Source organism: Xyrauchen texanus, chromosome 1 (assembly GCF_025860055.1).
Source record: "Xyrauchen texanus isolate HMW12.3.18 chromosome 1, RBS_HiC_50CHRs, whole genome shotgun sequence".
NCBI lineage: Eukaryota > Metazoa > Chordata > Actinopteri > Cypriniformes > Catostomidae > Xyrauchen > Xyrauchen texanus.
In genome coordinates, this window is record NC_068276.1 from 64,210,648 (window position 1) to 64,236,511 (window position 25,864).

General features: G+C 41.2%; 1 protein-coding gene and 1 pseudogene across 6 annotated transcripts in view; one reads left to right on the top strand and one right to left on the bottom strand.

The window, feature by feature from the left end:
• LOC127645805 (basement membrane-specific heparan sulfate proteoglycan core protein-like) overlaps window positions 1-25,864 on the bottom strand; it is a 302,447-nt pseudogene that overhangs the window by 80,529 nt on the left and 196,054 nt on the right.
• LOC127643025 (B-cell receptor CD22-like) overlaps window positions 1-25,864 on the top strand; it is a 207,255-nt gene that overhangs the window by 31,669 nt on the left and 149,722 nt on the right. For 3 of the 6 annotated variants that reach the window (XR_007970446.1, XR_007970448.1, XM_052125564.1), the window contains 2 exons: window positions 6,012-6,071; window positions 6,199-7,350. The exons of 1 other annotated variant lie outside the window; for it this stretch is intronic. Coding sequence is in view for 2 of the 5 variants with exons in the window: in XM_052125564.1 (XP_051981524.1) it covers window positions 6,012-6,024 (13 nt within the window). In the remaining 3 variants the exon portion in view is untranslated. Of the gene's footprint in view, window positions 1-6,011; window positions 6,072-6,198; window positions 7,351-25,864 lie in introns of those variants that run through there. 2 more of the 6 variants (XR_007970447.1, XM_052125570.1) reach the window with 1 other exon arrangement.

Below are 25,864 nucleotides of genomic sequence, written 5' to 3' on the forward strand. Positions count from 1 at the left end.
GTGTGGTCTCCGCAGGGTCTTTTCCCCCTGAAAGAATAGGAAACTGGGTAAGAACCCCTTCCCTCTATGCATGTAAGGGCCCCGGCCGTTTCTTGCTCTACGCAGAGAAACATAGAGAGAAAAGACGTCCAGCCAGGCTCGGCCCGTTCCCAGGTTGGCAAGCGTCGCCTTGTTCCCCTGTTTAGGGTAACCAGAAGGATTACGACGACTTTTATGGGGCATTGGGTCAGGGTACGTGCAGTCTGATACAGCTGGTCGCCTGTGCACGTAAAATACCTGCCAGCTTCTGTATCAGCAGTACACGTACACGGCTCAGCACATGGCGTGATTTAAATTGTACTGATGAAAATGTATAGTCCCTACCAGATGTGTTCAAAAGTCTCCAAATATCTGTAAGACCAAGATATTTACACATCCTGTGAAGCGTCAGTGTTGCTCTAGGGGACTTGCTTCACATTTGCTTCACTATGATCAAGGACTGAGTCCATCAAAAGATTAAGGTCTCCTCACAATATTATATTATGAGGGGAGCCAGCGGCTTGCACCATACTTTCAAGATCTATAAAAAAAAAGCCCTGATAATTAATGTTAGGTGTGTAAATATTAGACAAATTAAGACTTTACCCCTGAATTTCTGCATAAACAATAATGACTCTTCCTGATTTATCTTTTATCTGTTTGAGACATTTGAATTATATATGTTTACTTATATGTGTAATGACTCCCTTGCTTTTACTTGAGCCAGCACTAAAGAAACCCCAAATCTTCCCAAATTTTTCAGCTTCTTGCAGGGAAAGATGCATTTCTTGTCATCATATTTCTTATGCTTAAGAAGTGAAACAACCTTCCTTCTTTTTGGGGTGCCCCAACCTATTCACATTCCACATGGAGAGAGATAATCCACTCATATTAACTTTTGACATATGAGAAAAAATAGATTGTGTGTCAAAAAACTAAATTATAAAGACCACATTCCAACATTAGTGCAAACATCAAACCCTGAACTTCCCCAGAACCAAACAAACAGAAAAAAGAAAAACATGCTGCCTATATATATATATATATATATATATATATATATATATATATCATAAAAAATTAGCTTATTTTCACTGACATAGGACAGTCAAACCAATGTACACTGAGCTGGCCCCTTCGACTGCTACATGAGTGCAACAAATTATCTAATCAATCCAATGACTTGTAAGAAATACTCAAAGCAAACTCCAGCCAATAGGAGGCATACGCACAAAGAACGTGCAGATTCATCCACAATACTGTCCTGAAGAGTGTTATTCCACAAAACAAACACCAGCCACTTGGCAGAACCAGCACAAAAAGAAAAAAACAGGCGCTCCGTTCCTCGAACAGTTAAGTGAATGTGCAGTGAGTCAGCCCCATTCGACTGCAATGTGAGTACCACAAAATAACTCACTCCATTGGCTTTATTAAGGACAATGCTTGCTGTGGGCTTGTGAATGTTTTGCAGCCATCCTTAGCATCTATTCTCAATTTGGCTGGGAACATCAGTGCAAAAGCAGCCTTCCGTTGATGTAAGAGTTTCTTGCATTCCTTGAATCGATCACATTTCTCTCGCCAATTAGTGAAGTCTGGGAACAAGAAAATGCTGATGTTTTTCCAAGAAGATAGGATAGTACAGGTCCAAGATGGCGGCGCAGTAGCACCCGGCAGTCACTCCGGATCCAAAATGGTGCTATTTTTGTCACTTAGCCCAACTTTTACGGCACATGAACTTCGGAGCAACCGGTGTTCATGTCTACCATCGCCAGACACTGGTAAAATATAAGATTCATGCAACAACCAAGCTGCATGATGATCTGCAGGAGTTGCTACGCAAACTCTGCTTGCTGTGAAGACCAGGCCTCCAGTCCTCTGTGCAGCCTGATGCCGGGTGTAGGAGAGGACGTCGTAAGCAGTGTGCGAGGAAGCGAAAGCGCGGCAAGAAGGCGGGGGTCCATGCTAGGCTAAAAACAAACCCTAGCCGGATGGCGCTCCCGTCTATCCTTCTCTCAAATGTTTGCTCCCTGGACAATAATCTGGACTTTATCCGACTCCAGTAGACTACGCAGCATGAGCTTAGAGACTGCTGCATCATTGTTTTCACGGAGATGTGGCTCAGCGACAGAGTTCAGCTAGACGGGCTCGCCTCGTTTCGTGCTGACAGAAATGCAGCTCTGTGCGGTAAGACTCGCGGTGGTGGCTTGTGTGTTTACATCAACATGGAATGGTGCAATAACTCTATGCTAGTCTCTAGCTACTGCTCATCGCTGGTGGAGCTTGTGACTGTTAGATGCAGACCTTTTTATTTACCACGGGAATTCACCACTGTTATTATAACCGTAGTTTACATTCCCCCAAGTGCTAACGCTAAGGAAGTGGTCTGTGAACTGTATGGGGCTATGAGCGAACTGCAGAACGCTCACCCTGACGGACTGTTTATTGTCACCGGAGATTTCCACCACACGAATCTCAAGACAGTGCTCCCTAAATTCCATCAGTATGTGGACTTTGCAACAAGAGGGGCAAAAACACTTGATCTTGTTTACACAAACATCCCAGGCGCATACTGGGCGGAGCCCCACCCCACCTCGGCTACTCAGACCACATCTCTGTTATGCTAATTCCAGCATACAGACCGCTCGTTAGACCCACAAAACCGCTCCAGAAGCAGGTGACTACCTGGCCAGCAGGTATTCACCTGCTCTTCAGGACTGTTTTGAGTGTACTGACTGGCACATGTTCAGAGATGCTGCAACATATGGCACCTCTACCAACTTGGAGGAATACACAGCATCAGTGACCAGCTACATCAGCAAGTGCATTGACGATGTCACCTTCTCCAAGACCATCACCACATGCTCCAACCAGAAGCCGTGGATGACTGCAGAGGTGCGTGCGCTGCTGAAGACCTAAGGCTCCTCCTTCAGAGCAGGCGACAAGTTTGCCCTAAGAACAGCGGGCCATCAGAGAGGCAAAGCGTGCACACACCCAGAGAATCCACAATCACTTTCAGGACAGTGGCGACATGTGGCGCATGTGGCAGGGCATCCAAGCCATCACACACTACAGGACACATCAGTTGCCTGTGACAAAGATGCCTCCCTTCCAGATGCGCTGAATGACTTCTACGCTACATTTGAAGCACAGAACTTCGTGGTGGCGAGGAAGACCACCCCCCCTCCCAACAACCAGGTGCTTTGTTTTACCAAGGCTGATGTGAGGAAAACTCTATGTAGAGTCAACCCACAGAAGGCTGCTGGACCAGACTACATTCCTGGCAGAGTGCTCAGAGGATGTGCAGACCAGCTGACAGATGTTCTTACCGACATCTTCAACATCTCTCTGAGCAGCGCCATTGTTCCAACGTGCTTCAAGGCCACCACCATCGACCCCATGCCAAAGAAGTCTTCAGTGTCCTGCCTCAATGACTACCGTCCCGTTGCACTTACACCCATCGTGATGAAGTGCTTCGAGAGGCTCGTCATGAGGCACATTAAGACCCAGCTGCCCCCCTCACTAGACCCACTGCAGTTCGCGTATCGTCCAAACCGTTCAACAGACGACGCCATCACCACCACTCTCCATCTGGCCCTCACCCACCTAGATAAAAAGGACTCATTCGAATGCTGTTCATAGACTTCAGCTCAGCATTCAACACAATAATTCCTCAACACCTGATTGGAAAGCTGAACCTGCTGGGCATGGACACCTCCCTCTGCAACTGGATCCTGGACATCCTGACTGGGAGACCTCAGTCAGTCCGGATCGGGAACAGCATCTCCACCACCACCACACTGAGCACTGGGGCCCCCAGAGCGGTCTTCTCAGTCCACTGCTGTTCACTCTGCTGACTCATGACTGTGCAGCAATGCACAGCTCGAACCACATCATTAAGTTCGCCGATGACACGACCGTGCTGGGTCTCATCAGCAAGAACAAAGAGTCATCATACAGAGAGGAGGTGCAGTGGCTATTGGACTGGTGTAGAGCCAACAACCTGTCTCTGAATGTGGACAAAAAAAAAAAGAGATGGTTGTTGACTTTAGGAGAGCACAGAGTGACCACTCTCCACTGAAAATCGACGGCTAATCTGTGGAGAACGTCATGAGCACCAAATTCCTTGGTGTTCACCTGGCGGAGAACCTCACCTGTTCCCTCAACACCCGCTCTATCACCAAGAAAGCCCAGCAGCGTCTCTACTTTCTTCGAAGGCTGAGGAAAGCACATCTCCCACCCCCCATCCTCACTACATTCTATAGAGGGACTATTGAGAGCATCCTGAGCAGCTGCATCACTGCCTGGTTTGGGACTTGCACCGTTTCGGACCGCAAAGCCCTGCAGAGGATAGTGAGGACAGCTGAGAAGATCATTGGGGTCTCTCTTCCCTCCATCAAAGACATTTACAAAAACACTGTATCCATAAAGCAACCAGCATTGTGGACGACCCCACACACCCCTCACACAAACTCTTTACCCTCCTGCCGTCTGGCAAGAGGTACCGAAGCATTCGGGCCCTCACGGCCAGACTGTGTAACAGCTTCTTCCCCCAAGCCATCAGACTCCTCAATACTCAGAGACTGGACTGACACACACACACACACACACACACACACACACACACACACACCTGTACACCATCCAACTTTTGCACATGTCCAGAGTTCCACTTTTAATTCATTGTCACTTATACCTGGCTGCTACCTCAATAACTGCTATGCCCATAGAACACTATTTCATAGTATGTTATGTTTAAATTTTGGCATTTTTAGAAAGTGTCATCTTTTTGCACTATTGAGATTACAAATGTGTACTGGTCGGTGCTGCACTGTCTCTTATGGTGCCTATTGTACTGTTCCTTTTAGTAGTTTATTGTACTGTCCCATACTTTTTTGCACACATTTGCTTGTGCACTTTATATAGGTATGTTATTTAGTCTGTGTAGTCTCATGAGGTTCTGGGTTTGTCCTATGTGGTTTTTATGTAGCACCATGGTCCTGGAGGAACGTTGTCTCATTTCGCTGTGTACTGTACTAACTGTTTATGGTTGAACGACAATAAAAACCACTTGACTTGACTTGAAGAAATCCTTCCTTTTCTCCTTGCGTAACACAAGATCTTTATTGGATGATCTCCGAAATTTAGCCAGAATTGGTCTGGGTCTGTCTCCCTCAGTGGATCGCCTAGCCGGGACACTGTGAGCTCACTCAATTTCCAGCTTATGGTCTGTTATGTCGAGCAGACTCGGAAAGAGCCCGTCCAAGTATTCCACCATATTCTGACCATCTGCTCCCTCAGAAATTCCAACAATATGGACATTATTCTACTGACTACGATCCTCCATATCCTCCAGCTTCTCCCAGACGTGCTCCAAACCCACTTTGGTCGCTAGCAGGTTAGCAGCTAATTCCCTCTTCGATGACTCCAGATAATCTATCCGTTTCTCGACCTCCGCCACTCTTGCAGCCACCTCGGTGAATTTAGTCTCCATGGCAGTGATCGATCGACGTATTGCAGCAAGATCCTCCAAGTCAGCAATGACCTTTGTCAGCATTGCCAGCAGGTTCAACAATTCACACCAAATTTCCTTCACTTCTTCGACCAAATCGAGTACCTGTTCGGCGGCCTTGTCAGGGGCATCAGCTTGAGCGCGTAAGGGTCTTTTAATGTCTCCAGAGCCAGAGGATATTGTCCTTCTAGAACAGTTATGGAACAGGGTGTTTCAAATCTTACCAGTTTATGACAACAATAGTGTTAAAATTAGCCAAGTGTGCAGAGCTCGCCGTTCTCATATCCGAATCTCGTATGGCGTCATGTGACTCCCAAAAATATATTTTAATATTATATCATATACAGTATGTAAAGATTACAGGCCGTATGATTTTAAATAAAATGCACAATTCTTGTATATCTCAAAAACAAAAAATAATCCTTGTGGATGAGATGTTATGAAATAGTTATGTTGTTTATGACTCTCTGTTGTTCACTATCAGGGAAAAGCAGTGAGTGTGAAGACGTTGTTTACTCTGATCTGAAGCAGAACACAGACAGAGGTGAGAGAAACACACATATAATATCATCATTCAAAAGTCACAATTACAGTTCAAATGATCACGCTGAATGTGCCAAATACAGCTGAAGCTTTTTACTTTATTATTATTATTCATTTGTGTCTTTTAGGTGGCAGTGCTGGAGTCGATGCAACTTATGCTCAAGTTTTTAATCACCGAAAGAAAAAACCTGCAAGAATTGATCAAGTTTATTTTAAAATACACACATTTACATGTAGAAGAAATGCTGAAATCAATCAATGATCAGATCATTAATTAAAAAGACACCTGACAAGACAAAACTGGATTTCCATGAGATTTTGAGATGTTTTTTATCCAGTCTTGACGTCAACATGTAATGAGAGAATGCCGTTAAATGCCTTTACATGCAAAAGTTCGGATCATGTTTCTTGTATTTTGTGTCGGGAAGTTTGTACACAAACCTTCTGCTTTTATAATGCGCTTATTTTAAATGTGTGTTTAATAGTGCAACATTTATTGTAGTTGGGACACTTTCTTGTTTAAGTTCAGAATTTGCTCTTTCATGTAAATTGTAAACTAACTCTTACATTATAAACCTGCGCATGTGTGTTTCTATAATGTCAGTGTAACTATATTCATTTTGAAATTAATTGCTTAATTTTAATTGCTTAATTAATTTTCTGTCTGTTTTCTTCAGCGTCTCAAAGTTTCACTTTAACTTTAAGATCAGTTATATTTTCATCAGTTAAACACAGTCTTCATGTCTGTGTCGAAGATGTGCCTGTATTTACAGTATGAGGAGGATTTTGCGAAGAGAATAAGACTTTCATTTAAGGTTTATTTTAAGATTTTCTGTAATTTTGATGAAAAACAAAAACAAAAACAAACCTGATGTTCTTCTCATGAGCATTTATCTTACGGGAGGCTGTGGCTCAGGTGGTAGAGCGGGTCGGGCACTAATCACAGGGTTGGTGGTTTGATTCCCGGCCCACACGACTCCATATGCTGAAGTGTGCTTGGGCAAGACACTGAAGTTGCTCCCAATGGCAGCTCTGCCGTCACTGGTGTATGAGTGTGTGGGTGAATGAGTCACAGTGTAAAACGCTTTGAATACCGTTAAGGTTAAAAAGGTGCTATATAAGTGCAGACAACTTATCATACTTAAATTAGATAACCATGACCATTTTTAACCCTGGGTTAACATAATCTGGGGTTATATTGTTTTATATGCATGCTCATTCTTTACCCAGGATTTGTAAATGACACTTTATGCTGTTGCACATTAACTAGAATTAAATTCATGGCCTTTTTACACCTGTGCTTCCTCTTTCAACCCCTGCTAAAAATGTCCTTTTGTCAAATGTCCCACCTTTTATCAAAGATGAGGCATTGATCAAAGAACTGTCACGTTTTGGAAAGTTGGCTGCTCCAGTGAAAAAGATCACGATCGGGAGTAAATCTGACTTGATCAAACATGTGGTGTCTTTTAGGAGATTCACTGAAATGATTCTGAGTGAAAGTAGAACAGAACTGAATTTAAATCTGAAAGTCAGATCTGATCATTTTGACTATACAGTCTATGTATCTACTGACACATTAAAATGTTTCGGTTGTGAAAGAAACGGACATTTGGCTCGAGCCTGTCCCGAAAACGAGGGTACACACACAAAGAATGACACAGACAATGTCGATAGTGAAAGGGAATTTTCTGACTCTAGTGTTTTAAGTTGTTCACAGAGTGAATGGAAATGTAATGATTATAGTGCTGATGAAATTAAGATGTTTCTAAAATTGACAAAGAATCAGAGAGGAGTACAGATTGTTGATTTCTTCCCAGACCTGAAACGGTTTGTGGTAAGCACTAGGAGTTTAATGAGTGAAGGTCACTTTCTAGATAAAGAAATATATCGACTGAAGAAATTTATGTCAAAAATCCAAAACCGGCTGAACAATAATGATGACAAAGTGGTATAATTCTTTTATCTTCACTGGTTGTGTGTTTCTGTATGTTTTTTAATGGTTTGTTTCATTTTCTTCTTTACACATGGCAGATATCCGTATTGCATCCTTAAATGTAAACGGAGCCAGGGATGACGTTAAGAGAATGCAGGTGTATGAAACAGAAAAAACTTGATGTTATTTTTTTTACAAGAAACGCACAGTGATGATAAAAATGCTACAGACTGGACAAAAGAGTGGAGTTGCCATCTTGTTTGCGAAGAATTTTACTCCATGCTCTTTTAATATAGAAGAAATCGTGAAGGGGAAACTCTTGAAAATTCAAAGCATTTTTTAAAAGTATGTTCTGGTTTTTTATTTGTGTGTATGCCCCCACTTTACCTTTAGAAAGAGTGGCTTTTTTGGCTGTTTTATGCTCAACCCTAGATAAATGTAGTAAGGAAGAGTATCTTTTCCTTGGTGGAGATTTTAATTGTGTTGAGCAGAATATTTATTGCAACCACATAGAACCACATATGCCTTCCCGGAAGCGGCTTTGTGTGATAATTGAAAAGAATGACCTATGTGATGTCTGGAGAAATTTAAATGGGACTTCAAGACAATATACGTGGGCCCACGCCCATGAGAATTTATTGTCTTTAGCAAGACTAGACAGATTTTACAGTTTCAAACATCATCACAGTGTTTTTAAGAGTTTATTTATATGCAGTGATTTTTTTTAATTCTGTGTCACCAAGGAGTGCATTTTGGTATTTTAGCACCGCTCTTTTAAATGATGCTTCTTTTAAAGATTTTTGCTTTTATTGGGGAAAGTTTTAAAAATAAAAAATATTATTTTTCCTCTTTGCAGATTTGCTGGGAATTTGGCAAGTTCCAAATCAAACTTTTTTTAAATATATCACAAGGGAGACAGCTAAGCCTATGAGAGTTCTAGAAACTGAAATTTGGAAACTTCAAGGTATGGCACAACTATGTGGAAATAAAGATTTTATTGATTCTCATTTTCTAAAGAAAACCGCTTTGTCTGACCTATAAGAGATGAAAGCACAGGGTGCATTAGTTAGATCACGTTTTAAGACCATAGAACAGATGGATATTCCATTAAAAAAAATTCAGTTTAGAAAAAAAGAATGGACAGAAACGTTTTGTTTACATTTACATTTATTCATTTGGCAGACGCTTTTATCCAAAGCGACTTACAAAAGAGGAAAAACATCAGCGAATCATCTTAGGGAGACAGTGGTACAAAAAGTGCCATATTACAAAGTTTCACTATCATCAGAATAGTATACAAAACAAGAAATGTAAATTTATTTATTTATTTATTTTTTTATTTTTTTGTGACCGGTTAAGTGCTTTTGGAAAAGATGTGTTTTTAGCAATTTTTTGAAGATAGAGAGTGAGTTAGCTTCCCGGATTGAGTTGGGAAGGTCATTCCACTACCGTGGTATGATGAAACTGAAAGTCCGGGAAATTGTTTTGGTGCCTCTTTGTTTTGGTATGACAAGGCGACGTTCCTTAGCCGACCGCAGGCTTCTGGTGGGAACGTAGCTCTGCATAAATGTTTTTAGGTATGCTGAAGCAGACCCAGTGACTGTTTTGTATGCCAGCATCAGGGCCTTGAATTTAGTATGTGCATGAACCGGCAGCCAGTGGAGAGAGACGAGGAGGGGTGTAACATGTGCTCTCTTAGGTTCATTAAAGACCAGACGTGCTGCTGCATTCTGGATCATTTGGAGAGCTCTAATCGCACATGCAGGAAGGCCTGCAATGAGAGCGTTACAGTAGTCCAGTCTAGAGATGACAAGTGACTGAACAAGCAGTTCTGTGGCATCTACAGAGAGGAAGGGTCTTATCTTCCTCATATTGTAGAGTGTAAATCTACATGATCTTGCAGTCTTTGAAATGTGGTCTGTGAAATTTAGCTCATCATCAATAGTTACCCCTAGATTTCTGAGCGTTTTGAAAGGTGAAACTGTAGTTGGACCCAGCTGCATGGTGATGATGTGTTCAACAGCCGGGTTGGTTGTAAAGACAAGGAGTTCGGTCTTGGCTGGGTTGAGTTGAAGGTGGTGTTCCTTCATCCAGGCTGAGATGTCTGCCGGACAGGCAGCGATTTGAGCGGTCACTGTGGTGTCGTTGGGCTGGAAAGACAAGTAAAGTTGCGTGTCATCAGCGTAGCAGTGGTAAGAGAAACCATGTGACTGGATGATGGGTCCCAGTGATGTTGTGTATATGGAGAAGAGAAGTGGCCCAAGCACTGATCCCTGAGGTACCCCAGTAAGTAACTGGTGTGGCTTGGATACCTCCCCTCTCCAGGCTACCTCAAAGGACCTTTCTGAGAGATAAGAGTTGAACCAGTCAAGCACAGTTCCAGTGATACCCAGTTTAGAGAGGGTGGAGAGTAGGATCTGATGATTGACTGTGTCAAAGGCAGCAGAAAGGTCCAGCAGAATCAGAACGGATGATCTGAATTCAGCTTTCGCCTGTCTCAGCGACTCAGTGACAGACAGCAGGGCAGTCTCAGTGGAGTGTCCACTTATGAAGCCTGACAGATTGTCATCCAGCAGCTTGTTCTGTGAGAGATAGGTGGAGATCTGATTGAAAACTGCCCTTTCAAGTGTTTTTGCCATGAATGTGATGAGAGAGACTGGTCTGTAGTGTTCTATCTGTGTGGGGTTAAGTGCAGGTTTTTTTCAGCAGTGGAGTTACTCGAGCCTGCTTAAATGTAGTGGGAAAAGTGCCTGCAAGAAGGGATGTGTTAATTATGTGTGTAAGTGCCGGTAGGATGGACGGAGAGATGGCCTGGAGAAGGTGTGATGGAATGGGGTCAAGGGAACAGGTTGTGGGGTGTCAGTTAAAGGAGAGAACATAGGGAAAGAAGAGTTGCATACAGGAGCCAGGTGTTTGACAGAGTGTGGTGCAGTGAATGTATTGCTGATGGCTGTAACCTTATCAGTAAAAAATGTGGCGAATATATCTGCTGTCAGTGATGTGTCAGGTGGTGGAGGGGGAGGGCAGAGAAGTGTGTTAAATGTTCTAAACAAGCTACGAGTGTCTGTGGTGCTGTTGATCTTGGTCTGGTAATATGAAGTTTTTGCAGTTTTAACATTATTTGAAAAAGTTGCGAGCAGAAGCTGATATTTACCCAGATCAGCTGGATTTTTAGATTTCCGCCATCTCCTCTCAGCTGCCCTGAGATCAGTCCGATGTTCACGAAGGACGTCAGACAGCCAGGGGCTGGGTGGTGTAGTCTGTGCTGGTCTAGAGGAGAGAGGACAGATGTTGTCTAGACAGGTTGTTAAAGTAGAGCTAAGTGTGTCTGTGGCAGTGTTTACATCAAGCATGGAAAATACATTTATTTTGGGAAGAGAGGCAGAGACATCAGTGGAAAGGTGAGAGGGAACGGAGGTTACGGCGAAAGGAAACCAAAGGTGGAGTCGGTTTTACAATGGATGGGAGAATCATGTTGAATTGAACAAAGTAGTGCTCAGAGACATTTAAATGTGTAACAAGAATATTAGAGGTGGTACAGTTACGTGTAAAGATGAGGTCCAGCTGGTTGCCCGACCTGTGAGTTGCTGTGGTGTGGTGGTGGCGTGTGGTGGTGTGGTGGTGGCGTAGTGGCTAAAGCACAGGGCTGTTAATCAGAAGGTCACAGGTTCTAACCCCACGGCCACCACCATTGTGTCCTTGAGCAAGGCACTTAACTCCAGGTTGCTCCAGGGGGGATTGTCCCTGTAATAAGTGCACTGTAAGTCGCTTTGGTTAAAAGATATTTTAACCAAATGCATAAATGTAAATGTAAATGTGGTGTGTAGTCTTTCCAAGTCAAATGAGGCCAGAAGAGTATTCAGTTCAATGGCCTGGGGTTTGCCTTGGTGTATGTTTAAATCGCCAAGAACCACAAGTGGCCTGCCATCCTCTGGCAAGGAGGACAGCAGGACATCCAACTCCTCAAGAAAGCTTGTCAGCTGACCTGGGGGGCGATAGATGACAACAACATGTAATTTTGTGGGTTGCATTGTAGTAATGGCATGGAATTCAAAAGATGTATTGTTACAGTACATAGTGAAGCCTGTGGTGAAAAACTCCAGTTATTATGAATGAGCAAACCTGTTCCCCCACCCTTAACAGTATGTCGAGGGGTGTGGGAGAAGGAGAAGTTGTTGGAGAGAGCAGCAGGTGTTGCTGTATCCTCAGGACGTATCCATGTCTCTGTCAGTGCCAGGATGCTGAGGGTGGACTGCGTGGCGAAAGCTGGGATGAAGGCAGCTTTGTTCACAGCAGACTGGCAGTTCCAGAGTCCCACCGAGAACGAGAGTGGAGCAGGTGTTGAAGTGCAAAGCGGCCGTAGGTTGTGTGGGTTGCGTTTTGTCTTGCATCTGTATCTTGTGAATGGTCTACAACAGATAACATGGATGTGCTTGAAGGCATGTGTTATTAGTGAACTAGACATGTTAGTATGTATGTATAAGTAAAATAATAAAAGAGATAGAATAGAAAAATACTTAAGTGCTTTGGTGATTGGAGCCTTGTCAGTGTACTTGCTCAGTGGACTCGCATAGGTAGACTCGCTGGTCTTTACCCAAGTAGGTCTTCACACGAGGAGGGCTTCACACGAGGGCCACCACTTCCGCTTCCGCATCAGCATTAAGTCCAATAAATACACTTTAACGAGCCGTTCAGTGGAAAAAAGCAGCCACTCCTTAATGCTACTTAGCACAACAAAGCTAGTCACGTGGTCACCTGAAACCGAAACTCAGGGTTGCGCGGGAACAAACGCAACTTCTGTACAGCGCAAATAAATTATGCTGCACTTTAGCAATAAATAATACTCTAAAACAAGTGAAGCACTGTTTGCAGACACTAAAACGACAATAGTTTTACACACACTGGAAAACCAACCCGAAGTCTAAGCAAATCTAGCAACGAATCCTGTGTGATAAGTCTAAACAAATCTAGCAGTGAATACTACGGGACAGGTCTAAACAAATCTAGCAATGAATACTATGGGACAAGTCAACACAAATATAGCGCACACACACCAAACACACGTTAAAGCGACCCGCGTTCAAGACAGTAAAGAAAGAAAGAGCGAATGTAGCACTTACAAAGCCTATTGGCCTAGAGAAATTATTTAAAGTTCTGCAGGGCATGGAGAATGGCAAAGCTCCTGGATTAAATGGAATCCCTGTTGAAGTTTTAAAAAAATTTTTGGTCAAACTTTGGAGAAGATTTGCTAATTGTTTTCAATGATATTTTAGCTAAAGGACTTTTGCCTTTGAGTTGCAGAAGAGCGGTATTGACCCTTTTGCCTAAGAAAGGTAATTTGAGCTATATAAAAAACTGGAGACCTGTATCTTTATTGTGTTGCGATTATAAAATATTATCTAAAGCACTAGCTATCCGTTTGGGAAAAGTTTTAGCCGAATGAATCCATCCTGACCAGTCGTATTGCGTACCTAATTGATTTTATCAATTTAATTACAGATTTGTTTGCTGTTTCTAATATGTTTGGTCTTGACATAGGATTAATTTCTTTAGATCAAGAAAAAGCTTTTGACCAAGTAGAACACAATTATTTATGGAAGACTTTTCAAGCTTTTGGTTTTAGTTCAAAATATTAGCATATATTAAAGTCTTACCGTACGTTCACACCAGAGGCGGCGAGGCGTCAAATCGACCGGAAGTCATTCATTTTCAATGACAGCCAGCGTCTCGGCGGCGAAGCGGCTGGCGAGTCTTGGGCGGCGTGAGCGTCAGATGGAAGTTCAAGTGCAGTCAACATTATGGTAATGAGCTGTGACGCGGTTCGGTGACAACCTATTGCAATATAGAAGTGCTCCGCTGTAGCGAAGTCTAGAGAACACAACCGTGTAAACTTTGGTTCCCACCAAACATTCAGTTCGAAGATAAAATGGAGAAACAATTATTGCCGTGACGGGTTTCCCTGTAATATATGACCAAGACCACAGTTTTTATTACAAATGTGTTTTATTTTGATAACAAACAACTGTAAATTTAATTACTTTCTGCCATCGATCGATTTCTTATTTTCACATTTTAAAGAGTTCATGAGGATATACGCTACTTGTGATCGGTCGGCAAAAAGTAAATGGTCGACATGTCTGGATGTTTAAATTGCGGCCCCCTTTAAATATAGTTCACAAAACAAAGCATTCTGAACAAATGTTGCCGCCTATTTCAACTACGTCAGAGCGTCCACGAGCGTCCTTGAGCGTCGAAGGCAGGGCAGCCAGAGCGAATTTGGACGCTCTCGCCGCTTCTGGTGTGAACGTACAGTTATACTGTGATATTGAGAGTTTACTGAAGATTAATGGTGGCTTATGTGCTCCTTTTAAAGTGTGTTGTGGGGTAAGACAAGGTTGTTATTTGTCAGGGTTATTATATACTCTTGCAATAGAACCGCTTTTAAGTGTTTTAAGGAGTTTTAGAAGGGGTGTTTTTACAAAATTGTAAAATTCTTTATGTCTGTCTGCATATGCAGATGATGTTATTATAATGATAAATAAGCAGAATGATGTAGACTTACTTTTGAAAATACTAAAATACTAATTCTTCTGCAAGAATTAACTGGAACAATAGTGAGGCAGTTTTGATAGGACAGTGGAAAAATGGAGTGCCAAATCTTCCAGATGGTTTACATTGGACAAGAAATGGTTTGAAATATTTGGGAGTATAATTTAATTTATAAAACATTTGGACAGGAACAGTTGAAAAGCTAAAGAGCCGACTTGAAAAATGAAAATGGCTCATATCAAATTTATCTTACAGGGGACGCACTTTGGTTATTAACAATTTGGTGGCTTCCTCTTTGTGGCACCGGATGGTTTGCATTGATCCACCGTAGATTTTTTGGGGGGACAAGCTACACTGGATACAACACAACATTTTGTTTCTAAAAAAAAAGAAGGTGGTCAAGGACTTGTACATATACAAAGCAGGACTGCGGCATTTTTGCTACAATTCATACAACGTTTCCTACCAGTTCAGAGACTTTGGCTTGGAAATCAGTGGCCTGTGCTATTCTCAAATCTGTCGATGAACTCTGTTTGGAAAAGCACTTATTCCTGCTGGATCCAAAAAGACTCAATACATCAAGGCTTCCATTTTTTTTTATTTTTTTTTATTTTTATTTTTTTATAAAAATCTGTTTAAAATATGTGTCCTTTTTAAAATGAGAAGGACTGCGAGCACAGTTTCTCTTTTTTGGCTACTGGAAGAACCCATGATCTATGGTGCCCGTTTGGATATTTTGGATACATGTAAATGTACTAAATGGTGTGCGCACCAAATCTATGATCGTAACATTGGGATGTTTAATTAATGTGTCTGGTTCAAAGTTCAAAAATGTGTAAAATGTAGCTGCCTCTTTAGGTAATAAATCAATTCGAACTGTTTTAAAATTCTTCAGAATTTGCAATCTGTGCTCACAGAAAAAGAAATGAACATGCTGGAAAATATTTTGCTGAGAGACTTCTACCTAATGATAAAGATGCATTCCTAAAGCATTTTTTGTCCCCAGATATAGAGGAACACTCTGGAATTTTCTTGGAAAATGTACCAGACATGGATTTATATGAAGTTGGGGGGAAAATGTACAATGCTTGTGTAAAAGTTTTAAAAAAAAAGGTCTGCATGAAAGAGTTGATTCACTTTGGCGTACCATTTTTTCTGATAGAGATGTAAAACCGGAGTGGAGGGCACTCTATAAGCCACCATTAACAAAAACAATTGGAGATTTACAGTGGAGAATTATACATGGTATAATTGCTGTTAATTCTTTTATTTCTATTTTAAATCCAAATGTTAGTCATAATTGTCCTTTTTGTTCCCAAAGAGAGACCGTTTTTCATGCGTTTATGCACTGCTCAAGACTTGAGACCTTATTTGACTTTCTGAAAGACATTTTCAGTTGTTTTGATGAAAAATGTACTGAAGAAGACAACAGGAATGTCAGTTGATCAATTTTATTATAGGCAAGGCAAAAATGGCAATATATGTTAGTAGAAAGAGAAAAGTTGAACAAAAGGGTGATTATGAAGTTGTAATGATGTTTACAGCTATGATTAAATCGAGACTTCTATTTTTATAAGGCTACGAACTGTCTGGAAGTGTATGCCAACACTTGGTGTTGTAGAGAGGTATTGTGTTCTGTTGTTGAAAATGGAAATTACTTTTCACATCTTTTATAAACATGATGTAATTTATATTTTAATTTAAATGCTTTTATTTTTTCTGGAATAAATGTTTGTTTAAAAATCTCTCTCTCTCTGTGTCTCTGATCATCAGTCCCAGCAGAAGTCAACACTTCTCATCTCACTCTCTCTCTCTGAACTGTGAGGATCACAATAACTCCACTGGATGGACAGTGAGAAGAAACACAGACAGTGAGAGAATGAAAGATTGTTCATCTACAGGATCTACATGTGAAATCAGCTCCCTTAAAACATCTGACACTGGAGTGTACTGGTGTGAGTCTCAATCTGGAGAACACAGTCCTCATATTAACATCACAGTACATGGTGAGTCTATATAACAGCAGATATAGTGTCATGATACTTAAAACAGAGCTGAATATGTGACTTTAAATATGTGCTTAAACTTCTTCCTGCTGTTTCTCCATTTCCTCTGTTGTGTAGATGGTGATGTGATTCTGGAGAGTTCTGTTCATCCTGTGATTGAGGAGATACTCTGACTCTACACTGTTTACATCGATCTACAAACTCCTCAATCCTCACAGCTGATTTCTATAAAGATGGATCACTCCTCCAGAATCAGACGACAGGAGAGATGAGCATCCCTACTGTCTCAAAGTCACATGAGGGTTTCTACTCCTGTAAACACGAGAGAGAGGACAGTCACCCGAGAGCTGGATCTCAGTCACAGGTGAGAGTTTATTCTCTCTTTTCTATTCATTCATGTGCACTTGTTCAGATATACTCAATCATCATGTGCTTGTGTGTCTGTTTTTCAGTGTCAGCAGATCAGATTTGTGTCTTACACACTCTCAGTTCTCTTCTGGCAGTTTGTCCATATCTGATGGCGACAGTCGTGCTGGTGTTCAAATGCTACAGAGCGAGAGGTAAAAGAGATCAATATAATCAACAGATGAAATGTTCACAAAGACAATAACAGCAGAGGAAACAATATGAAAGTGGAGTTCAATGACATGTTTCTAATATTGTTTTTGTATTTGATAGTTTCATCTGTTGAAGATCAAAGTCAGTTTGCAGTAACAGAGGAAGAAACTTCAATCTGAATCTCTTTAAAAACGTTCAGAAGACTTTTCTTACATTCCTGTTCATTATTTCACCATGTTTATTTGATCATTGATTATTTTCAACTTCTTTTATTTTGTGGGTTTGTTTTCTATGTAATATATTTGAAATGTTTAAAAGAGCTGATAAATAATAAAGACATTTAGAAACAAATAACATCATCGTCATGTTGTGATGAGCTGATTCATGCTCCAGTATCTTAAACTCTCGACATTAAATCTCACTTCTGTCATTTAATACATTTATTTTGTAATGGAGAAAAAGATTACACGTGTAACTTTTAGATTTTTTGGTTCTTGGGTAGTTCGTGTTATTTCCTAATTTCTTGTGCCTCAAACTAGATAGAAAATGGCCATTATTCCCCACAAACTTTGCTTTTGTGACCAGGACAGTAATATTTTTAAATGTACCAGAACATTCCAGATAGATTCAGTGCTGAGTAAACTTGGAGAAACTTCTAGAACTTTCCAGTAATATAAATAGTCGTGCAAATACAGGGGCTTAAACCCACCAGGTCAGTTTAGTTCCAGCTGTCTAGTGGATACATGTCTGCATTTTTCTGAGATGGCATCAAGAGGCTGCAAGCATCCGGCAGACGCATTTTTCGGCCAATTTATCAAGACAAGACCTAAAAGTACTCAGTGTAAGCATCTGCTAAAATGTGTGAGGATTACGAGGCAGATTTCGGCATGTCTGTCGGGGATCAAGACTCATTCAAGACTCAAGATTCACCTGCGGGCACTGCAAAACAACTCTGGAAGGTGAGATGGACAATTGTTGCTCGGAATTTATGTTATAAAAATTGTTAATTTTTTTAATATATCATATGAAACATGTTGTGAGAATCTCTTACACAGTAGTCATGGGTGAAAGAAATATACTTTTGTAAGATGGTACAGAGTAAACTTTTAAAATGACAACAATACTTCTCTTTCTTTCTTACAACACAATGACAACAAAACAAGCTCTTTATTTTTTTCTTTCTTTTAACTAGACTTGAAGGATGGGGTAGACTACCCAAACCCTTCAACTGAGTGTTGGGATTATTCTGCCCAAATGACCACTCAGAGCTCAGCAGGGCTGTTTCCGTCTGCCAGCGGAGCTACTCTGTTAGACATAAGTGCAAGGTAAGGATCACTTGACTTTTTGAGAAGATTTGTGATTGTCCTCACAGCTCGCGCCGCCTCCCATTTCTTTCCAGCTTTGTGGACTGGATATCACCAGTCTTGTGAAAATGTACGTAAATACTGGGAAGCAAACTGTGGTCCATTGTCTGACCGCACCACCTCTGGTATGCCGTGATGTCCGAATATGGACATGAAATGTTAACCACAGCTTCCGAAGTCATTGACGTTAGTTTGGCAATTTCAAAGTACCTTGAAAAATGATCAACAATGACCAAGTTCTACTTATTATCTTTTTGAAACAAATCTGCTCCTACAGTGGACCACGGCCTTGTTGGAAATTCAGTAGGGAGCATTCTCTGAGGTTTGTTCTCTCCCGTGCACATGTGTCACAGTTCTCAATCATTGATGTCAGATCTTTACAGAGACCTGGCCACCAAACTGAGTGTTTGACTCTCTCTTAGTGACGCAGGAAAAACAATCCTGATTCCATTTAATAATAGACCATTTTGCACAGAAAGTTCTCCTGAGATTGACAAGTAAGATTTACATTTACATTTATGCATTTATACAAAGCAACTTACAGTGCACTTATTACAGGGACAATCCCCCGGGAGCAACCTGGATTTAAGTGCCTTACTCAAGGACACAATGGTGGTGGCTGTGCGGATCGAACCAGCGACTTTCTGATTAACAGTTATGTGCATTAGCCCACTACAACACCACCAGCACAAGATTGGAAAGCCTTGTCAATGGAAAATGTATCTGGTCACCCCTCCACACAGTATTTCTTTAACTGCTAGAGTATGGAATCATTGTCCTGGTGTATTTGGCTCTCTCTGAGCCTTTTTTTCTGTAGCTGGTAGGTTTGCCATTACAGAGTCAACATACAGAATAAATTAATGTCTTCCTCTGAGAGCCCCACTGCCGCACCGCTAATGGGAGCTCTGGACAACACATCTGCTATTGCAATGTTTTTGCCTGCCACATGTGAATTGGTGTATGAGAATCTCATAAGACGCATACAAAGACGCTGTATGAATGGTGGGAGTTCATCCAATTTCTTTGAGCAAAGCAGAGAAACCAGAGCTTTATGATCAGTTTCGATGTGGAAACTTTTCCCAATGAGAAACTCAGAAAACCTCTGACAGGCCCATGTGGAGGCCAGTGCTTCCTTTTCTATTTGTGTGTATCGCTGCTCCGTGTTACTAAGAGCACTTGAGGCATATGCCACAGGTTTCCATACTTTGTCTGCTTGATTCTGGAGGAGAACAGCTCCCAGCCCATATGAAGAAGCATCCGCAGAAACTACTGTTTCCTTGTTTGAATCATACAATGCCAGACCAAGGGGTGTGGTCAGTTCCTCTTTAATTCTCTCAAAGGCCTGCTGCTGTTGTGACCCCCAGACCCACATGTTGGACTTTTTCAATAAGTCTCTGAGTGGTTGTGTTTTCACTGCCAAATGTGACAAGAATTCGCCAAGGTGATTGATTATCCCTAAAAACCGTCTAATTTCGCTGATATTACAGGGTTCTTTCCTGGCTTTCACTGCCGCCACATTTTCTGGGTCTGCACTCACCCCTGATGCCTCAATGATTTGTCCTAGAAACATAATTGTTTTCTTGGAGAACTCACATTTTTCATTAAGTGTGACTCCAGCCTCCTGAAGTTGTGAGAGTGCCCTCCGCAGCCTCTCATCATGCTCAACAATGCAGTTCCGTTATGAAGCGATCCACAGATTCGCAGACCTCCTGTTGCCTCTGATTAAATTAAGCCCTCTCAAAAATCACTTTTCTGCAAGCAATGAAATGAACATTCAGCCGGTTCTTTACTGTTTCGTACTCACTTGCTTCTTGAGGGCTGTGTTGTTTGTGATTTAAAGATCACACTTGGTCTTTAATTCACAATGAGCTTTAACTTTAGCTCAAACTTTAATGTACGAACCAACATTATCAACACAAAACTAGCCTCTCGCTGTTCTTGCCCGTTACTCCCCTACCCCTGGTCATCTCCCCAGACCGTTCCCTCTGCTGGTCACATTAGGTATTACAGTTGATTCATTGCATATCAACACAAGGGCTTAAATACAGAGAAGTTAGTATATCCTCAGCTTCCTCACCCATACAATAAATCAAGGCATTCACTAGATTTTCATCTGCGTGTGTTTCCAAACCTACGAAACGTTTTATCCATTTCGACCAGTCATCCACTTTAATAACTGTTCAACTGACACTAACTCACGTACCAACTTATCACATCAAGTTCAATACTTCTGACACCATGTTCTGTTGATTAATACAACAATAACCTTCATTATGGAGATGAGACGACAACCAGCCATAACTTTTATAGCTTTTCTCCATGTATATGCTTCCCCTGGGAGATATTATCAGGAATCGTGGAATAAGTTTCCACTGCTATGCTGACGATACACAACTTTATATTTCTTCAAGACCTGATGAGATTTCACAATTCTCCAAATTAGCAGAGTGTATCAATGAAATAAAAGATTGGATGGCCAGAAATTTCCTTCTACTCAATTCTGACAAAACAGAGGTTCTAATTATGGGACCAAAAAACTCTAAAAATAAGCCACTAAAATATAATTTGACTCTCAATGGATGTTCTGTCACATCATCTTCAACAGTGAAGAACTTAGGTGTTATATTTGATACCAATCTGTCCTTTGAAAATCAAATTACAAATGTTTGTAGAACAACATTCTTCCACCTAAGAAATATTGCTAAATTAAGGCACATGCTCTCTGTTGCTGATGCCGAAAAACTAATTAATGCGTTCATGACCTCAAGACTAGATTATTGTAATGCATTACTGGGAGGATGTCCAGCAAGATCAATAAATAAACTTCAATTGGTTCAAAATGCAGCAGCCAGAGTGCTGACGAGAACCAAGAAATATGATCATATTAGCCCCATTTTATCATCGTTACATTGGCTACCTGATAAATTCTGAATTAATTAAAACATTCTGTTAACTACGTACAAAGCTTTGAATGGTCTCCGCAGTACTTAAGTGACCTTCTGTCACACTATATTCCAACACGTTCATTAAGATCGCAAAATTCTGGCCTGTTAATAGTTCCTAGAATATCAAAATCCACTAAAGGAGGAAGATCCTTTTCATATTTGGCTCCTAAACTATGGAATAGTCTCCCAAACACTGTTCGGGACTCAGATACACTCTCTCAGTTTAAGTCTAGACTAAAGACTCTATTTATCCAGGCATACACCTAATTTATCCTCCAACCCACAATTAGGCTGCTTTAGTTGGGTCTGCCGGAACCAGAAACCAGAAACATTGAGCATGATCTCTAACTCTGCAATAAATTCAATGGCATCTACGCTTACATCTTTTTATTTGTTTCCCTGTCTCAACCTCGGGACTCCTATCCTGAGGTCACCAGAACCGGCTGATCCAGCACCATTCCTGCTTCATGTTGGACTCCACTGCTACATGTCGCAGAATGATGATGACTAAATTCAGCCGGTGCCAAACATCACTTCAGTCTATTATGATGGACTTCAGAGGATGAACTGATGCCAACTCCAACCTGCATCACCTCGGTCTATTTATGGACTATGATCCTGAAATGAAATGCTTAGACTAACAATTGCCAACAAAAAGCCTTCATCAGCCAATTAACAAGGACAATTGCATCTGTGAACTTCTGCAATTAATCAAGATGGACTTCAAAGACTTTGGTCATTAATCTTACAGTTCAAACACAATCTATGTTTAATCACTGACCCTTATCACTTAGTTTAATAATTTTAAACCATGATTTTACCTATACATAATTAATATTTACATTACATTCATAATGTTAGCCAGAGGGGAACTGGCCCCCACAGTGAGTCTGGTTTAGGGTTATGGTGGGGTTAGTCAGAGGGGAACTGGCCCCCACAGTGAGTCTGGTTTAGGGTTAGGGTGGGGTTAGTCAGAGGGAACTGGCCCCCACAGTGAGTCTGGTTTAGGGTTAGGGTGGGGTTAGTCAGAGGGAACTGGCCCCCACAGTGAGTCTGGTTTAGGGTTAGGGTGGGGTTAATCAGAGGGAACTGGCCCCCACAGTGAGTCTGGTTTAGGGTTAGGGTGGGGTTAATCAGAGGGGAACTGGCCCCCACAGTGAGTCTGGTTTAGGGTTAGGGTGGGGTTAATCAGAGGGAACTGGCCCCCACAGTGAGTCTGGTTTAGGGTTAGGGTGGGGTTAATCAGAGGGAACTGGCCCCCACAGTGAGTCTGGTTTAGTGTTAGGGTGGGGTTAGTCAGAGGGAACTGGCCCCCACAGTGAGTCTGGTTTAGGGTTAGGGTGGGGTTAGTCAGAGGGGAACTGGCCCCCACAGTGAGACTGGTTTAGGGTTAGGGTGGGGTTAATCAGAGGGAACTGGCCCCCACAGTGAGTCTGGTTTAGGGTTAGGGTGGGGTTAGTCAGAAGGGAACTGGCCCCCACAGTGAGTCTGGTTTAGGGTTAGGGTGGGGTTAGTCAGAGGGGAACTGGCCCCCACAGTGAGTCTGGTTTAGGGTTAGGGTGGGGTTAGTCAGAGGGGAACTGGCCCCCACAGTGAGTCTGGTTTCTCCCAAGGTTATTTTTCTCCATTAATCTACATCTTATGGAGTTTTGTGTTCCTTGCCACAGTCGCCTACAGCTTGCTCACTGGGGTTATTAATACAATTATCATTGAATTATTTATAAACATTATTAAAATTCGTATTTTATCTAAATTACACAATGATGATTAATCGACTTTATAGACATTACAGTTTTATCGTCTGTTAATGCTGATCTTCTGTAAAGCTGCTTTGAAACGATGTGTGTTGTGAAAGGCGCTATACAAATAAAATTGACTTGACTTGACTTATACACTATTATTCTCAGTCCCGAACTGTAATACACTCAACATATGTTCAACACATATATCCTATATAATGTAATACTGCACATACCATGTTTTTGTGTGATTTGCTTGAATAAAAACATGGATGGAAGAGTTATGATGAAAGTTATATAATTAATTTATCCTCTGTAAAGTCAGGTTTATTTTTACATATATAAATTATTGATTCAATACAGGTTTACAGAAAATTGTGCAGAAATGAACCCAGTTAGCAAACCAATGCTGAATGTGACAAAACATGTGATAAAATACAATATTATAAAGGTTGCTCATATGTAAAGTTATTTGATAATATACACAAGTACTGTTTTTCCACCACAGATCGACATTTACTGACACTTTTGTACTTTTAAAAGTAAAATAACTTTGATAAAACAAATGAAATAGTCCTGAACATCCACCAACATCTGATCAATCATCAATCTGTCATATTGATCTCTTTACTTTCAAACAGAAGTTCAGAATAACTTGTCTTGAGATTCAGATCAAAATAAGATTCTGGACCGCTTATATTTAAAGTCCCAGATGAAGAACAGATTTGTATAAAGTGTCAATGAAATAGTTTTGTATGTAATTAGTGTCATTGAGAATGAGAGTGTCAGTTCAATAACAGTTGAGTTTGTAAAGCAGGTGGATTCACTGAACATTGAGATGATAAAATACTGTATGTGATCATTGAGTGCAGAAACAGTGAACTGATCCGGATCCACTGACACTCATTTCTTCTCCACATTATAAATGCAAAAGTCATTCACAGAGAATCAACAGTTTGGATACAAGCTCGTTTAAAGATCATGTTTGTGTTAATGGAGGACACAGATGTTATTGGACTTGGAGCTGGTGTATTTGGTGCTTTGTGCCTCAGACACGGCGTGTTTGTGCAGTTCAGCGAGTAGTATGAAGCTGCAGACTCGGAGCCTGCATCTACAGTCCCGCACCCAGAGTCCCGCATTCTCAGACCCCTCGTTTTTCGAGACAGCGCCTCCTATCAAATCGGATCGGATAAACACGTGAAAAACTTAAGCTGAAACGTGAGTATCGTCAATTTTATTTAGCGAATCATTCGATTTCTTTTTTAATCAAACTACTTTATAGCTCATCGATACACCAACATAGTCCATTTAATATTTATAATAATAGTTTGTAACAAAATTTGAGCCGTTAATGTATGTTTTTTCGCCTTTTTCCCCCGAAAATATTTTGACAGCTAATACGTTAGCCTTTAACCTTGGACTTTTTGTAGACAAGCCATTGTAAAAATTATTATTGATTAAAATTAGTTGACTTTAAAGTAGACCAATTAAATACATTAAGTGTGTTAATATCAAAGAATGTCATCATTAATTATTTAATCAGATTTGCCGTTTGACCTTTTTTAATTACCGGACCGTTTCTCCTAAAACTATAAATTGAATTAATTAATGCCTGAGTAATTATTTTACTTTATATAATTTATGTAGACTAGCCTACTTAGATTAGTTCTTATAAAACGTAAGTATTAAAATTAATCAATATTAATTTAACTGTGAAGTTGTTGCCAGCCATTTACAACTCATACAATTGCCTAAAAATCTAATTTACTATGCCTTCACTATGTATTAACCAGTCTATGGTATTAACATGTGAGCTAGAATATGTCATTTGGCCTTTTGTTTGGGTTCCTTGTTTTAATTTGTATTGACTGAAATTTGACTGTATGGGCTCTGTGGGCTGGTCTTAAAATTTGAATTTGAGTTTGACTCTCTCTTTTTTTTAAAGATGGATATTACAATTCAAAGGGGGAATTCACTTCCAGAAATCCAGAAATGTCATAAATGCTGCAGTGATTTTCACTGCCCATTCTGTGACCCCATATATTTCAAACCCACAAAGTTGTCCAAAGTTCAAAAACATGTCAAGGGACACTTCAACAGAGCAGTGCAACATGAAGGTAGTAACATTTGCAAACATCTTGCTTTTTGAAAGATCATAAGACTGTGTGTGACAGTGCAATCCTTTGCTGTTGTTTTCCAGGGTACACCATACATCGATGCGGTCGCCCCTGCCGAACCCATCAACATTATCATTGCTTGTACTGTCAGTCAACAATTTTAAGAAAGCCAGATTTCATTACACATTTAGGTTCCTGCAAATGTAAGAGGGTTAAGAGAGCAAGTGCCACTGATGCCTGTAACATCACACCCACTGCTGTGGCAACTGCTGTTGCACAAGCTATTGCCATTGCTGTTCCAGCTACCACAGCCATCGCTGCCACCTCTGTGCCATCTATCATTGTGCCACCTACTGTTATGCCGCCCTTTTCTGCCATCTCTGTGCCGCCCACTGCTGCGCCTACCACAGCCACTGCTGCCACCTCTGTGCCAACCAGCACTATGCCACCCACAGCTGCCACCTCTGTGCCAACCAGCACTATGCCACCCACTGCTGCCACCTCCGTACCGACCAGCACTATGCCACCCACTGCTGCCACCTCAGTGCCAACCAGCACTATGCCACCCACTGCTGCCACCCCA